At 38.0% G+C, this 15327-nt stretch overlaps 1 protein-coding gene across 7 annotated transcripts in view; it reads left to right on the top strand.

Moving 5' to 3' along the window:
* Positions 1-9160, top strand: part of LOC135685267 (uncharacterized) — a 38411-nt gene extending 29251 nt beyond the window's left edge. For 5 of the 7 annotated variants that reach the window (XM_065201143.2, XM_065201142.2, XM_065201145.2 and 2 more), the window contains 4 exons: positions 2224-2310; positions 2912-3202; positions 3977-4459; positions 4982-9156. In XM_065201143.2, coding sequence (XP_065057215.2) covers positions 2224-2310; positions 2912-3202; positions 3977-4459; positions 4982-7359 — 3239 coding nt within the window. In that variant the 3' untranslated portion in view covers positions 7360-9156. Of the gene's footprint in view, positions 1-2223; positions 2311-2911; positions 3203-3976; positions 4460-4981 lie in introns of all 7 variants that reach the window. The other 2 variants (XM_089112638.1, XM_089112637.1) reach the window with 2 other exon arrangements.
* The last annotated feature ends 6167 nt before the right edge of the window (positions 9161-15327 follow it).

The following is a 15327-nucleotide window of genomic DNA, read 5'->3' as shown; positions in this document are numbered from 1 at the left end:
TATTACGGCTATTCATTTTAATAATCTCTATTTTTATCGCAAATAAGACGACGAGAGTTGTTTGGATAAGCGAATTTGCCCTGTCAATCAGAAAGATGTAGTTTTCACCACTTCAGAAATTACCTTTGATGACTTTAGAAGGTCTAGGATATACCTGTGTTGTATTGTCACGAGACCATTTAAATATGTAGGGTTACTTATTATCTTTCGGTTCCCTCTTGCAAGGTATTAGAAACAACAGCTATTTTGGCTAAGCCTTGATTGGGGGAGCCCTCCTAGTCCCATTAGTAAGTAAATGTGAATTTTCGCCGTGTTGAAGTTTACTATCTATGAATTCAAGTTTGACATATTGTTGACCACCTTTCTGATCATAAGCATTCAGTTCTATAGTACTGCGTTTAAAGGCAGTCATGTGCCTGTTTTTAAATTCATTGTACATCGCATTAGCTAGATGAAATCTCCTTGAAAGGGTTGGAATTGATTTGAAACTATCGGTTATTGCGTCAATTTTTATAGTCTGTGAATGATTCGTTTTGAAAATTAAAACATTATTCTCCTGAAAGTTAACACTTGATCGTAACATCAGCACCGCGATGATAGATTAAATATCTCAAGTCCGTCAACCATTGGCTATTACTTAACAACTGAGACATGCTCTTTGTGAAAACTTGAAAATTAAAAAGAAAGAGTGCTAGAAAAGAGCGCTGAGCAACATCAACTTTCGCAAGTAACTTGTTCCATTTAATCATTTCCTTCAAATGAAACTAAACTTTTTTATCGAACCAATTTTACCACCCATAGCTTTTAACACAGGCTGAAAAACTGCTTCATGTTTTTGTTTATATACTGGTTGAAAGTTATAAACTGATGAATTTTTGTGTTGATAGCATTTTGTTAAAAACGTCTGGAAAATTTAATTCTTAAAGACAAGAAATTTCTGATATTGAAAATCCCGTATAAGGTTCTAGTCTGAAAGGAGAACTGCAAATATTGACTTTATCAATGTATCCATATTTTTGAGATGATTGTGTTATTGTTATTGTTGACCTTCGTTCTGTTGTGGTATTCATAAGGAATATGAGGTTATCTTTGAAAATCGACTTGAACAGGATTTGGTAAAAACATGCTTATTCCTACGCCAAAACCATGTGACGTCAAAGTGACGTACAAAAGTACAACAAGTACAACATTTCGGTCATTTTTCAAATAGTTGGGACACAAATAATTTGATATTCACTAAGGTAACAAAGCTTCCAATAAAAGCATTCTTCATGCATCTGTTGAGGATACCTGTGATTTGCACCATGTCTAGGTGCGGCTGTGACAAATGACGTCATTTTAACTTTGAATCATACAAGGCACGGATTAGTTTCGGTAAAATTGGCACTTGTTTGACAGCTTTAAGAGGTGAATCGAAATACAGCGAGATTAAATTTAGCCACAAACTAATCGTTGGTCAGGCGTTGCCACAAGCAGCTGGTGGATACTGATTATGATGGATATGAAAACTTTGTTTTTAAAACAACTAACTATTATTTAATACAGAAACGATTCGCCTTAAACCGTACATTGATCGAATTTAGATTAGAACAGAAAGGAAGCCACACTCAAATTCTGGTGGTTTATTTAAATTTATCAAACCTTCATTAGTTTTTGACGTCCAAGCGTTTTAGTTCAAACACCAAGCCATGACAGAAACCACTTCTTGTAAATTCGATTTAGTGATTCACTCTTATCTTTCATATCTTTTTCTCTTGTTGCGCAATACCGCTCAGATTCATCGACCATTTTGTGGTTTTTCCCATGGAAACTTCTAAGGTTTCTTAGTAACTGACAGTCAAGGTATGACACGAGTAAGTCATGTCATGAAATCGGTCCCGTGTTAACAGGTATAATATACCTTAAAGAGAGAAGTTCAGATTTTCAAATTCCGTTGTTCCATTACCAACATTCTTCTGGTTAACAACTTTTAGCTTCTACCATGACACCACAAGGCTCGATTGATAGAAAATTCTGCGAAGATTTATTTCTTGGTAGCTTGAAGATTTCCCAAGATAGATGTTGTAACCGCTTTAAAGAAGATAAGCAAATTGACTCAAAGATTTAAATCCTTCACATTAAGACAGAATCTTTTAAATCTTGTTATAGAACTGAGGCTTTTAATTTGTATCAAATAGTCTTTGTTTTCTAAAAAAATGATCCAAAAACGTGTTCTTCTTTTAGCATCAACAACACATAGGATTGTTTATCAAACCTTTTTTGATAATCTTCTGACGAACTGTTATGGAAAGTGCACTTTATCGCCTACAGGTATGTATCAATGCTAAAATCGATTAATTTGCGGATGCAGAGAAAGTCCAGCTAATGCCGTTAAGTTGAAAACCATTGCTATCATGTCCTATTGCCATACGATCAAGTGCTTCTTTCCCCAGTTCGCCTTGTTTTCCTTGGAGTATATACTATCTGCACCTGGATGTAAGTTCTATTCACCATTGCTACTTTCTGGAGATGGATACCTCCAGGCTCAATGGTACCTCAGTATGTTCATAAAATTTCACTGGTTTTTCAGCCTTGAAATTTGGTATCAATAATGGTTTAGTTTATTGGTCGTAAAATTTGAAATAATTTCCGTTAACTTCAACTTCCGTTAACAGAAACTAGGCCGTTAACTTCAACTGGATTATAAAGAAGAAAAGCTACTTATAAATCCATTTTGTGTTCATTTAATGATCAGTTATACTAACTAGTGACTCCAAGGCCTGTTAAACCCACTGCAAATTTTGGAGAGCGGTGCCATTAAAATCTTTTCTTTGTTGATCTATTGTAGCACTGTAGCACAAATATTATTATCGTATGCAACGGCTATTTGCAGGCTTTGAAGATCGTGTAAGTCATTCGTTTCTCTCAACAGAGTATACCGGTGTAACAAGTAACGTCCGCTGCGAAGGAAATAACGTCCGTCTGAAGTGTGAGGCAAATCATGTAATCAGAGTCAGTTATGCGTTTTATGGAGAGCTGGAGCCTGGGCAAGAGTTATGTAAAGATGCGTCAACGGTGCTGGAACAGTGTCGTAAAGATGTGTTAAATATTGTCAGTAAGGACTGCAATGGGAGAGATTTCTGCTTGTTTACTATTGACAACGACAGATTTGGCAAGTTTTGTCAAGCTAAATATTTCTATTTGGACATCAGACATCTCTGCGGTAAGATTACCTCGAATTCATCAATTTTAAATATGATTTTGCATGAATTATCCAACATCAACTCATCCAAGATATGTCCGCTTAGCACTAACTCTACCGCTTGATCTTAGCACAAGTCTTAGCAAATATTTCTATATCACAAAGTTTGCAAATCAGATTTTCAAAGACTTCAAGCTTTCCCTCTACGCTTTTCCTTTTGCTAAGAATTTTTACATTTTGAAATGATGTGCCTAGGCTGTCTTTACACTTTCTTTTTGTTGAATCTCAAATATCATCTAGCTAGGACTCTACGTTACTATCCAAACCGATTATTGTTTGGAAAAACATGTTGGATGTTGTCTTACATACCCAATGTGGTAGGAAAGTTTTTAAAACAGTTGAAAAACCAAAACTGATTACAAATGGATTGAAAATGACTTTAATCTTGATGTTTGATTTTGATGCATGTTAATAATTTTACTTTCTTCAAAGTTAATCTCAGTATTTTGACAACCGTTTGGGTAATATTTTTTAAACTACTTGCAGCGCGCCACTAATTTTATTTTCATTTATGCAATCAGAAGTAATCGATAAAGCTGAAAATTTATCAAATATGGAGATATGTGTCTAGACAGATACTCAAGGAAGTAAAGTCTTATTTGTGTCTGCTCAAATAATTTATTTCGGCAAAGAAAACATCAATTTCAAAAATTGATCGCGTTTTCAATTTGCAGTTATAATTGCCTCTTTCTTCGGTCTTTTATTATTTGCCGTTTCACCGTTTTTTCCAAATAGAATTTCGCCCATCGACAATGGCAAATAACCATTTTCCTACAACAACGTCAAGTGCAGTTACAACGCGTGTAAAAACGACAACTGAAAAGTCGACCAAATTAAAACCAATAACAATCTTTAATGAGAAGACCAGCAAGAGTACGAATATAAGGACAAGAGATTTTGAAGGAGAGAGTACCAGCCCTATTTATACTACCAAAGGTCGTAGACCAGACGTTAAAGAAACTAAATCTAGCCAATCACCCTCTTCAACCTCGCAATCATCTTCCTCAACAACCTCTTCTTCATCTCCAGTTACAACTCACGTGCCAGTGTCCAGCCCTGGAACATCAGTCAAAAGAACCACCCCTGGAAAGAACAGTCCTGCCCTGAATATCGACACATCTTCGGCAACAAACGGGGGTCGCCAAGCTGGTAAGAAGGCAACACTTTACTGGCTGTTAACAGCACATTCTTTGGTCACTGACAAGAGCTTTGTCACAGGTTGGTTGCACGAGAGTCGTAAATGTTAGTACAAAGGGTTCTATAGGAATGGCTTAGGTCGCAGGTGCACTTAAATCGTCATCCTACTAGGTTCCAGACTCAATTCAAAAGTATAGCACTGTTTTGTGAAGTCAAAGAAACCCAGTGTTGTGTTCTCTGTTTATTAACTGTCTTCATCTGGTCATTCTTTTAAAAGAATTGTTGATTTATCTGCTTTTGTTTTCTCGGTTTAGGCCCATCGGTGAGCCTTATAGCTTTTAAGCTTTTCAAAATATTCTTCCCAAATCTTTCACATTTTAATCATAAATTTTTTTTGTCATGATCTTTTCGAACTCTTTAGAAAAGTTTGCGCTTCGTAAAGCCAAAAATTCGACGTAGATGGTCTTCTAAGAACGTTAGGCTTCCTTGACATCTGTCAATTTTCTGCTTGCGTATTTTCTTAAACAACCCCTAAAAATTGGATGGACCTCATCTGTTGCTTTACATATTACATTAGTTATATAATTATCGTTTGTATTTTAGCGAATTCAACGCATTTGGCGCTAGCAGTTATTTTGTCAATTTTCATTGCACTTGTGCTAAGCGTCTGTTTCATACTGGATCACTGTCGTCGCGAAAAACGTAGACAAGCGCTTATCAAATTGCGAGAGAGCGAAGCCGAAGAAGGCCGCATGGAGAACGGCTCGCCAATGGCGTTTGATTTGCGGAGAGGCCCCGGACGTCCTAAAAACGGGTCACGCTGCAATTCTGCTGTTGCTAACGGCAGTGTTAAACGGTCAATGAGTCACAGTCTTGAGGACTTGAACCACAACTCCGAAGAAAAAGACGATCGATTGCCTCTTATACCAATCGCTGCGCCGAAATTACGCGAGGTAACGCCGGACGAATTTAAAGAGAGTGCCTTTATTACACGCTCGTCAACGATAGACTTGTTACCACCGCCACCAGAGGAGTTATTAGCAGACACTCCCCAGTTCGATAAATCTGGCTTCTTGGACGATGATGACTCAGAAACGTCCACGTTGTCGATACCTCCACCGGTCGGTTTCGGGGACTTTGACGTTAAAGATTCAATACTGAATCCTGCAAATGTCCAGCCAGTTGTCAAGGTAACAAGCCCGACACCAACTAACAGCTCTGTGTCTTCGAGTCACGTCGGCGTAGCCAACTGTGGAACGATTTTAAGATCGGTACCAAAAATCGAAAACTCGAAGCGACTCAATAATGAATTTTTTCCAGAAGGTCCACCATCGTCACACGACAGCAATTTGTTGCAGAATAGTGTTTCAGTCCAAACAAACGATTTACGCGATGGTTATGACAGGCAATCTAAAGTAGAAAATCCTGGACTTGTGTCGATGAGGTCGCCGCATTTCGAAGCAACGGATGTTTATGCGACAACGGATAAAGTCTCCAATGTTGGTTACATCAATTTGCATGAAATTAGCGCTCATGATTCAGAGCATATAAAGTCAAGACAGCGTAAGAAAAATGAGCGTAGCATTATTGGTTCGATTACATCTCCTAAGGCAGAGGCTATCGGTGCGCACATAGAAAGTAATGCGCAAAGAAACGAGCCATCCCAGAAACGAGGTCGTTTACTTGTTATAAAATCTCCAGGGGAGTCTGAGCGAAAAACTGATAAATATGTCGATAGGGCGGCTGAGAAACTGGACAGAGGCCGTGCAGAGCACGGAACTGATTCTAAGTCAGTAGGGGACGTTTTACTGGAAAGCGGCAAAAGTGTTTTGCGGCGTAAATCTTCTGCTGATGTTGCAGACATTCCAAATGGGAATCTAAAACAAAGAAGGAAAGAAGACTTCGAGCGTCAACGAAGATATAGCTCAAATTTTTCTGGTAAAGCTGATGTGACGAGGGATGGGAAGAGTGACTTAAGAGGAGATTCAAGGGCTGATACGATGAGTGAGACGTCATCGTGTGCATCAAACGTTGACTCTGAAAGCACGGCAGTTCTCCCGAGATACGACGCAGATAACAAGCAGATATTTGCCGTACCAAAGCACAGGTGTGGCATGGGTCACAAGCACCCTTGTGTGTGTATTCCATTAAGAACTGGTAGCAGCAGTTTTATTTGTGCGTGTTTGGAGAGTGCCAAGCAAAAATCGTCCAAGTGTTGCAAAGAGAACTGCACGGATGACAATAGCGGAGCTCCTTACAGTTCGCAGAGACACTTGAGCGGACGCGGTTTGGCGACTGACACTCTTAAAAGGAAAACATACAACGGAAACTTAAAAAGGGTATCTTCTTTAGAAAATTTATCAACCGACAAAAAGATCCCAAAACCTGGCACCACTTCGGTCGCAAAAAGTTTGAAAAGCAAGGAAGGAGGCCCAGGAATAAGTTTCGATCTTAGTAATACTCAAGGCACTTCTCAAGATCATCGATCAAAAACACTGCCTATTTTGCAGTCAAAATTAAAACAAAAGGCAAACGGGGATGGTGTCAAAACGCTAAATCGATCTTTCGACAAAGACTTGGCGAGACGCAATGAACCTAAAATGATCCCCGTTATTGTTCATTCTTCGAGCATAATGCGAGGGAATGGAAAACCTCGATTTGAAAAAAACATGGAGAAACTCGAGGGTAAATCTGCGCCATCTAGGTCCGGACTCTCCCGGTCAGTTCGATCGGAAGACTCGGACAGCTCTGAACGGAGCGATTCAATAGACGGACACCTCTCAAAGTCTTTACCGTCAACACCGACGTCGTCAAGACGTAACAAACACGGCCGGCTATCTCCGATTTGCGAGACAACTGGGCGAAAGGCGATCGATAACCAAACAGACACTAAGTCATGGCCGAAAAGGTCTCCGAGATTTCGTATTCAAGTCGTTGAGAGTATTCACTACGATAAAAGACAGCGCTCAAACGAAGTTTAGTAAATTTTATTGGTATTTTGAATTTACAAGCTATTTATTCACACAGCCAACGTGCTGTGTTTTGTAGAAATTTATTTTGATAATTAGAAATTTAGAATCAATTTAGTCATAATTTATTTGCACAGGAAATAGAATAGTGGAAATAATATATTTTGCTTCGTAAGTTGAATTTCAGGGTTTAAATTTTACTGTTTTACGGAAAGGTCCTTTTATTCGCAAGATACTTTCCAGTCGCTACTTTAATTTCGCATGCACAAGAACATCGTTGTCTCTAGGCCACGAAGCCACTTCAATAACGTCGTGTCTCGCCATTTTGCCCGCCGCCTATCCCTACCGCCGCCCACTTTTGTTTAGCCAATCGGGTAGTTTTTTCATTTTGCTCATTTAGCCAAACCCACAATTTTCCTCCTGCTATCAACTCTAGATTTTTACATACCATATTTTTCCTAAAATTTAAACCTTATTTTTCTGTTCCATTATTCAACTTTTACTCATTTTGCTTTTTCCTTTGAATTGTTTCCAATAGATTTAAAAACATTTGTTATCATTTCTAAGAATTTTTGTTACTAGGTTAACAAGATTCCTAAGAAATCTGTTTGTATTAAGCCATTTTACTTTGCTGCATGCGTAAACAAGATATTTTTGTTTTTACTGGAAAATAAGAATGGACAGTAGCCTACAAGAATGTGTGAATAATGCCACTTTTGAAACTAACCTCATGAATAAAATTATTCGTATTTCTTGAATGTTTTCTTCACATCCGCTTTTTGGTCATGCGCTTGTCGGCTGTAATGCCTGGATTTTGCTGCCTGTGGAAAATTTTGACTTGCATTTATGTTTACTGGCGGTGATTGCTAATTTTCTATGCATTTTTAGGCTATTTATTCAAGCATTTATAAGACCAATATAGCAATTGGTAGTTATGCATGGTGTGTTATTTGAAAGCGTGTTTCCAACATCTGTAAAATGTACTGAAATTGGAAGACATAGCATTGCCTCTGCTATGGTGCTATTGCTGTTCTTAAGTGTTTATTACTACTGGCCAACCTGTCAGGGAAGAAGATTTTGGAGACCTGCTGTCAAGGAAATGGATAAAATGCCAAATGCGAGGGCAAATCACTCCATGGAAACTTCATACACCTTTGGTGGAAATCCTATTACTTCATCTTCGAAAAGATAAACCTGAACTTGAAATCATCCTGTATGATAATGATATTGATATCATTGGCCTTAATGAGACACGTCTTGACAGTAATGTAACAGACTCTGAAGTCTACATAGGAGGGTGAATGATACATCGTAACGATTGAAATAGCACGGGGGGGAGGAGTAGCAGTGTGTATAGAAGAAAATCTCCCAGAACCCATTATTGAGCTAAACAGTGATAAACTCGAGCTCATTTCTCTTGAATTTTCTCAAAATGTTCATGCCCTTTCATCTTGTTTGTTGGTATCGACCCCCAACTGCTGGTGTCAATGAACATGCTTTTGAAAATCTAAGGGGGATTTTAAAAGAACTAGATAGGGAAGAGAAGGAAATGTGAATTTTGATCGGGGACAACAACTGTGATTTTAAATGTAGCAAAAGCGCAAATGCTTAACAGCTCAAGCTTGTTTACTCCGAGTACCAACTCGAACAGTTAATAAAGCTTGGTTTCCACTATGAGTTAGCGTGAGATAATTCTGAGTTAAATCGAAAATTAACTCATGGTCTAAATTCAAGTTTACTTGAGATAGTGTGAAAAAGCGGAGATAACGCGAGCTATCTCAAAATTAACCCATATACCGATTCGGTTTTCCCCTTATATTAAGTATGGAAATTTCAGAAATCACATTTTATTTGAGTCTTGCAGCTATGGCGGACGTCTTACAAGAACAACTTATTTTACTTCTGCTTTTAAGAATACGTAGAAGGAAAATATTTTTTTGCTAGAAGTGCCGTTCGCGATCTGCGCCAAGGTTTTCGATACGGAGAGTCTACCAAAAAAGATATGCGTTTGGTGAATAGGACCACTTGCAACAGGATCTTAGAAATGAGAAAATGTTTCTTTTATTTCACAATTAATTATTTTTGAGTAAAGAAAACTGTTTTCAACATCTAAAGTAATACTCAGTGCAAGAGCGTTGCGCAAGAACCTCAGTGAAAATTATAGCACATCCCTCCCCTCCCCCCTACGCGTCGGCTTCTTTTGATAAGATGTTATCTCAAGTTAACTCATGAGCTTGAAATCAAAAAATTTTGTTTCCAAACTCATGAGATAACGTGAGTTTACACGAGTTAATTTTCATGAAATAATGTTTAATGAGTGTTGCCACTATGAGATAATTTTTAAACCATGTCAGATCACACTCACGTTAACTCATAGTGGAAACCAAGCTTAAAAAATTATTCGCGGGTTGCTATGACAACGAAAGAATCTGGAGAGCAACGAACAAGCAAAAGACTCATTGACCATTTTTCTTCCTCCAATTCCAAATACATCATAGAAGCAAATGTAATCAAAACTGGCATGGTGGACCACTATCTGGTGTATGGAATTCGGAAAATCAATGCTTGGCGAAGATTTAAGAGTAAGAAACCCAACGTAATCGAATCTCGCAATATGAAAAAATACGACAAAGCACTTTTCCGAAACGACACTCAGCAGGTAGACTGGGAAGCTATCCTAAAGGCTGATTTCCACGAGGCGAATTTTGCTGCGAAATCGCCGATGAAGGCATCAAGGCATGCGCAGTTTTGATTTTTGATTTCGCAGCGAATTCGCAAGAAAGTAGAAAAGAGTTCCACTTTTTCTCGGCGAAATATTTCAAAGCACCTAATAACCAGTCGAAGCATGGTAATTTTGCTTTATTTGCAAGAAAACAATCTTGAAACATTCGCCATGCGCGCAGTTCTGAAAATGGGCGCCTTAAAATTGAGTTTTTGCGGAAATTATTATATAATTTTGCAGCGAATTCGCAGTCTCGTGGAAATTAAAGACAATTTTCGCAGCGAATTCGATGCGCATTTCTATCAGGGATTTTTACCGTGAGTTAATCGAAGAAAATATGGGAGACCCTAAGAAAATGTGGCGGACAATAAATTAAGTCCTAGACAAGAATGTAAATACAGTTTCACTTTCAAATTTAGACATAGATGGTGAATATCTAACACGAAAGCGTGATGTAGTAGAGGCAATGAACCATCACTTGGTTTCGGTTGGCCCGAGAATGGCGGAGAAGATTATTTCTAAGCTGGGTGATGATTGCCTCCGCTACATCAATTCAATGTCAAAAGAAATGGTATTCAAGTCTGTGGATGAAAGTTATATGGCGAATGCTATTAGAAAGTTGAAGAATGGAAAAGCAGCTGGCCCAGATAAGGTCTTCACAACTATCATTAAAGATGTAGGGGATCTGGTATCAAAACCTCTGACAATAATTTTTAATTCATCGCTTATGGGTGAAGTCTTCCCACATATTTGGAAAATTGCCAGAGTTACTCTTGTTATTAAATCAGGTGCTTAGAAAGATGTTAATAATTACAGGCCTATATCAGTCATTTCGGTTTCCTCGAGTATCTTGGAGAGAATAGTTCATGAACAAATCTTTGAGTTCCTTGCGGCAAATAAAGTGATCACAAGAAACCAATCTGCATTTAAAAAACGATACTCCACTGTGACATCCTTGATTGGAGCACCGATTCTTGGTATGAAAATATCAACTGCAAAAAGCTGAATCTGAAGACTTTTCTAGACCTTAAACACAATCATGATTAGAAAACTGAGAGCATACGTCATCAAAGGAATCCCTGGAAACTGGCTCAAATCTTACCTTGATAATAGACAGCAATACTGTTCCCTAAACGATCTAAGGCGAGAGAAGTTAAATGTTGCATACCCCAAAGCTCTTGCTTAGGCCCTCTTCTATTCATAATATATCTAAATGATTTTGAACGACGCCTAAGATTTTATAAGGCAAATATCTATGCTGATGATACTAATGTGACAATAGCATCGAATGACATCGAGAAACTAGAAACGGATGCGCAAAAGGAGTTACTGAACATTTCCGAATGGATGAGAGTAAAGAGGCTAAGTCCTAGCCTCTCAAAAGCGGAGTACATGATTAAAGGCCACGCTCAGAAAACAAAAGATGTAAATATGCCGAAAGGGTCATAGTTAAATGACTCTGAAATCAAACGAGTTTCAAAACCAAATCATTAGGAGTAATGGTTGATGAAAGTCTGAAATGGGACGAGCAATTCAAAATTGTTAAGAACACAATTTGTGGGGGACTTGCTTCACTGAAGAAACTGAAAAACATTATCCCTCAGACGGAGCTATGCAATGTATATTACGTTATCGTTGAAAGTCACCTACGCTACACAGATGTTATCTGGGGCAGTCTCCCAACAAAAAAACTCGAAACTCTCCAACGATAACAAAATAGAGCCCAATCGATAATCGAAAGTGCCAGATTAAGAGACAACTGGTCCTGTGATTGGCTGAACGTCAATAACCTTATTTCTTTTGATCGGTCAGTTATGACCTATAAGATTACGAATAAGCTAAGGCCTGAAAGCCTTTGGGATAATTCTGAGCTAAGATCAATGCAATCAAGCCATATAACAAAAAACTGCCATGATCTTCAGACCCCAAGACTAAATACAGAACATGCAAAATATGGAATGATACGCCTGTTGATAAACGAGAGGCCTCAACTCTCGGTTGCCTTAAAAAACAATTAAAAGCACACATGGCTGATCAAAAACGCCAACTTCAAAACACGGCGTCCTGGAAGAACAGCATTTCTTCGTTACTACATTGCCTTTGAAATTTTTTTTATTTATTTGTTTTATAAGATTGTATAAAGTATTTTTAAATGCTGAAGGGTTTTATTTTTTCGTGTATAAATATTTATTCATATTATATCATATCATCTGAAAATTCCTGGAAATAATTTTTGTTGTCGAAATCTCGTATGATATCAAAAAGAGTGTTGCCCCTCTACCGAATGGGTGTGTTTTCATCTTAGGGGCGTTGGAAGGCTCCACAGTGGTGTTTGTAATGGTAGTTTGAATCAATTTTTCATTTGAAAGTACCTTTCTACATTCTACATATTTTCCTCCTCTAGACGACTTTGTAATAAGTCTATTTTATTAGCAATGAGCTATCAGAGGGAATTTTTCTACTCAGAAAGCCTAGTGCGAAGAACATATCACTCATAAATATTGCAACATCGTTTAACACTAGTATTTTAAAAACCTTATCATATTTTTTTGGATCCATGTGTACCCTAAGGTTCAAAAAGTATGAAAACGATTCCTAAAGGGATCGATAGAACCTCAGCTTCATAATTCTGTTTTTGTATCGATCTTGGCCATTTAGCCTCTGAGAGCCGCCATTTTGGCTCACAGTTTCTTTACTTTTGCAACCCCGGTGTACCTCCATTATTTTTCAGGTGTTGGGGGGGGGGGGGGGGGAAGGAAAACAACACAACAAAGCAAATTTGCCGAAAATGATTAAATTTACCAACAAATCCGCTAAATGTGTTTTGACCACAATCTAGCAATAGCTGGAGGCGCTCGCCCCCCTTCCACACCCCGCAATTTCCGCCACTGACATCAATATCATACCAATAGTACCTTATAGTTTTTGGACATCGCTTCATTTTTACCAACTTACCGCTTCTTGGTGTATTTGTATCACGTGCTATTTCAGATGTTTTTTATTTTGCACAATCGATGTATCCCCCTAGCCAAAAAAGGACAGCAGCAGCACCCCAATTGATTTACGCAGTGGTGTCTTAGAGGGGGCTCAGGGAGGAGCAGCCCCCTTGTTAAATTCAGAGAAAGTTTTAGAGGGCTTAGCCCTCTTAAAACAAACCAGTTTATGCTTTGGTTGGTGAATTTATTACTTGGCGCTAAACCTTTATGTTGCTTTTGATTTCCCATGAATCGGCAATTTATATTAGCCTTTTAGTGTTGTTGAATAGTTGGAATGATTTCATATACACAACAGAGCATCGTTAACATGAATGAAAGTATATAGGTATAGGGTGTGAACATGGGTGAGGTCTTTGATGTAGCTTATAGAAGTTCCTAACCGCCTAAAGCAGAGCCACACTTCCTAACATTTTAGGACGGCATCCCTCATTTTAGGATTCCACTTTATCCAACCCAACTTATCGCTACTTGGTGCATTTGTATCACGCACTATTTAAGATGTTTTATTATTGTACAAAATCGATGTATCCTCCTGGCCATACCGAAATTGATGCAGCGACGGAGAGGTAAAGCTACGATCGGGCGCGAGAATGCACAAAAAGTGGAGTCAGGCTTACTTCGTAACTACGACGAGCGATGCTAGATTAGGACTGTTTAGCAATTTTCGATTCCGTTTCATCTAGCTGGTTTTTCCAACATCTTTTGGCACATCAGTGCCACAGATTCAACAGGTTCACTAATAAAAGAAAAAGAAAGACTTGAATCACATATTTTTCTTCGGCCGACATGGAGATTTATGATCACATGTGCAGTTTGAATGGAACATCGCAACTGTAAATTTCAAAATTGGTATGCCATTTGTGATCATCATTTTCAAAGTTTCTAGTCAATAATTTTAAATCTTACTTTCACGTGTTTTTTAGACAATCCTACATCTACATCTGTTAGTTCTAAGCTTGATTTTTTGGTTGTTATCAAAGATGCCAACTATTTAGGCGCTTGGAAGGGGGCTCAGCCTCCCATGGCAACATTTTGATAAAGTGAAAGCAGAATATTCACCCTTTTTAAGAAGTCATTTTTTTTGAAAAAGAAATGGTATTTCTAGAAGTCGAGATTCTCGATTGGAAAGGCTCCTTTACTTGCCGATTGTTGAGATCAAATTCTATTGTTAACATCCACCTCTGGAAAAACTAAACTCCATTGTCGGTAGTTTTACAGTTGCCGATATGAACCCAGGAGGCATACCTAGAAGGCAAATCAATAGTCGCTACTAACTACAAGAACCCAAATTTAACTTCATAATAAATGTTATTCATTTTGCAAAGCTAATATGTGTTGTATTCCTTTTTTTGATAATACAAATGCTTGGTTTAATACAGAGGTGCATAGAATGTATGTTTTGCAAGCTGCATCTATGAGTAACTTATCTATGACTTTTTAATCCGCTATTATTTTTTCTCACTGTATTTGCAAGGCAGTTTACCTTGGTGTTTAAGAAGCTGCAGATTCACAAACTTTGGCCAAAGACTGGATACACAGGCAACTTGAACTGATACCGGGGTAACAGCTGCCTCTCAAGATTACCTATGATGTCTCTGTTGTATTCAAAGGCCTGCTAAAGGCTCCAAGGTCTAAAATCATATGGTATATTCCTTTGCGTGCTGTAAATATGCTGTAGAAAAATGACTCTTACCCTTGAAGGGCACAAGTTCTTGTTGTTTAGCAGTGGTTCGACAAGAAGCTTCGTAATTGAGTGGTGGCAAAAAAAACGCTTTGAAAACGGATTTTTTGGTTTAGCTTTTTTATAACCAAATCTAGCAAAGCAGTTTTCTTTATTTAATCCCGTTGTTTTTAAACTAATAGAGAATGGCACCCAACATGGGACATAAGAGCTGACTATGTGACCCTGAGAATAAGAGGAGACCAGTACTTTTGTTGAGCGCTCCTAACTTGACCAAATTTAACTGAGATTCACAATCTGGAAAAAAAATATTCGACTGATGCTCAGAGCTATAGTTGTTCAGTATCTCGACGCATTCAGTATTTTATGTCGAGAAATGGCTCATCAGGATGAGTTCAGTTGGCTTTTTAATATTTTCTATTGACTTTCAGTAGAGCTGCCAGCCTAAAAATAGAAACTGGAGGTTTGTTTCAATATACAGCAATTTTAGAAATATTTATTCCGTTATCTATTATAGAAAATATTCTCCTTGTTTGATTCCACTATAGAAAACATGTCATTCTGAATAAATAACTTTAGGA

This window comes from Rhopilema esculentum, chromosome 15, assembly GCF_057945365.1.
Source record: "Rhopilema esculentum isolate cy_ngs chromosome 15, ASM5794536v1, whole genome shotgun sequence".
Lineage (NCBI taxonomy): Eukaryota > Metazoa > Cnidaria > Scyphozoa > Rhizostomeae > Rhizostomatidae > Rhopilema > Rhopilema esculentum.
Note: the sequence above shows the minus strand (reverse complement) of the source record. Positions and strands in the feature narration are given on the sequence as shown.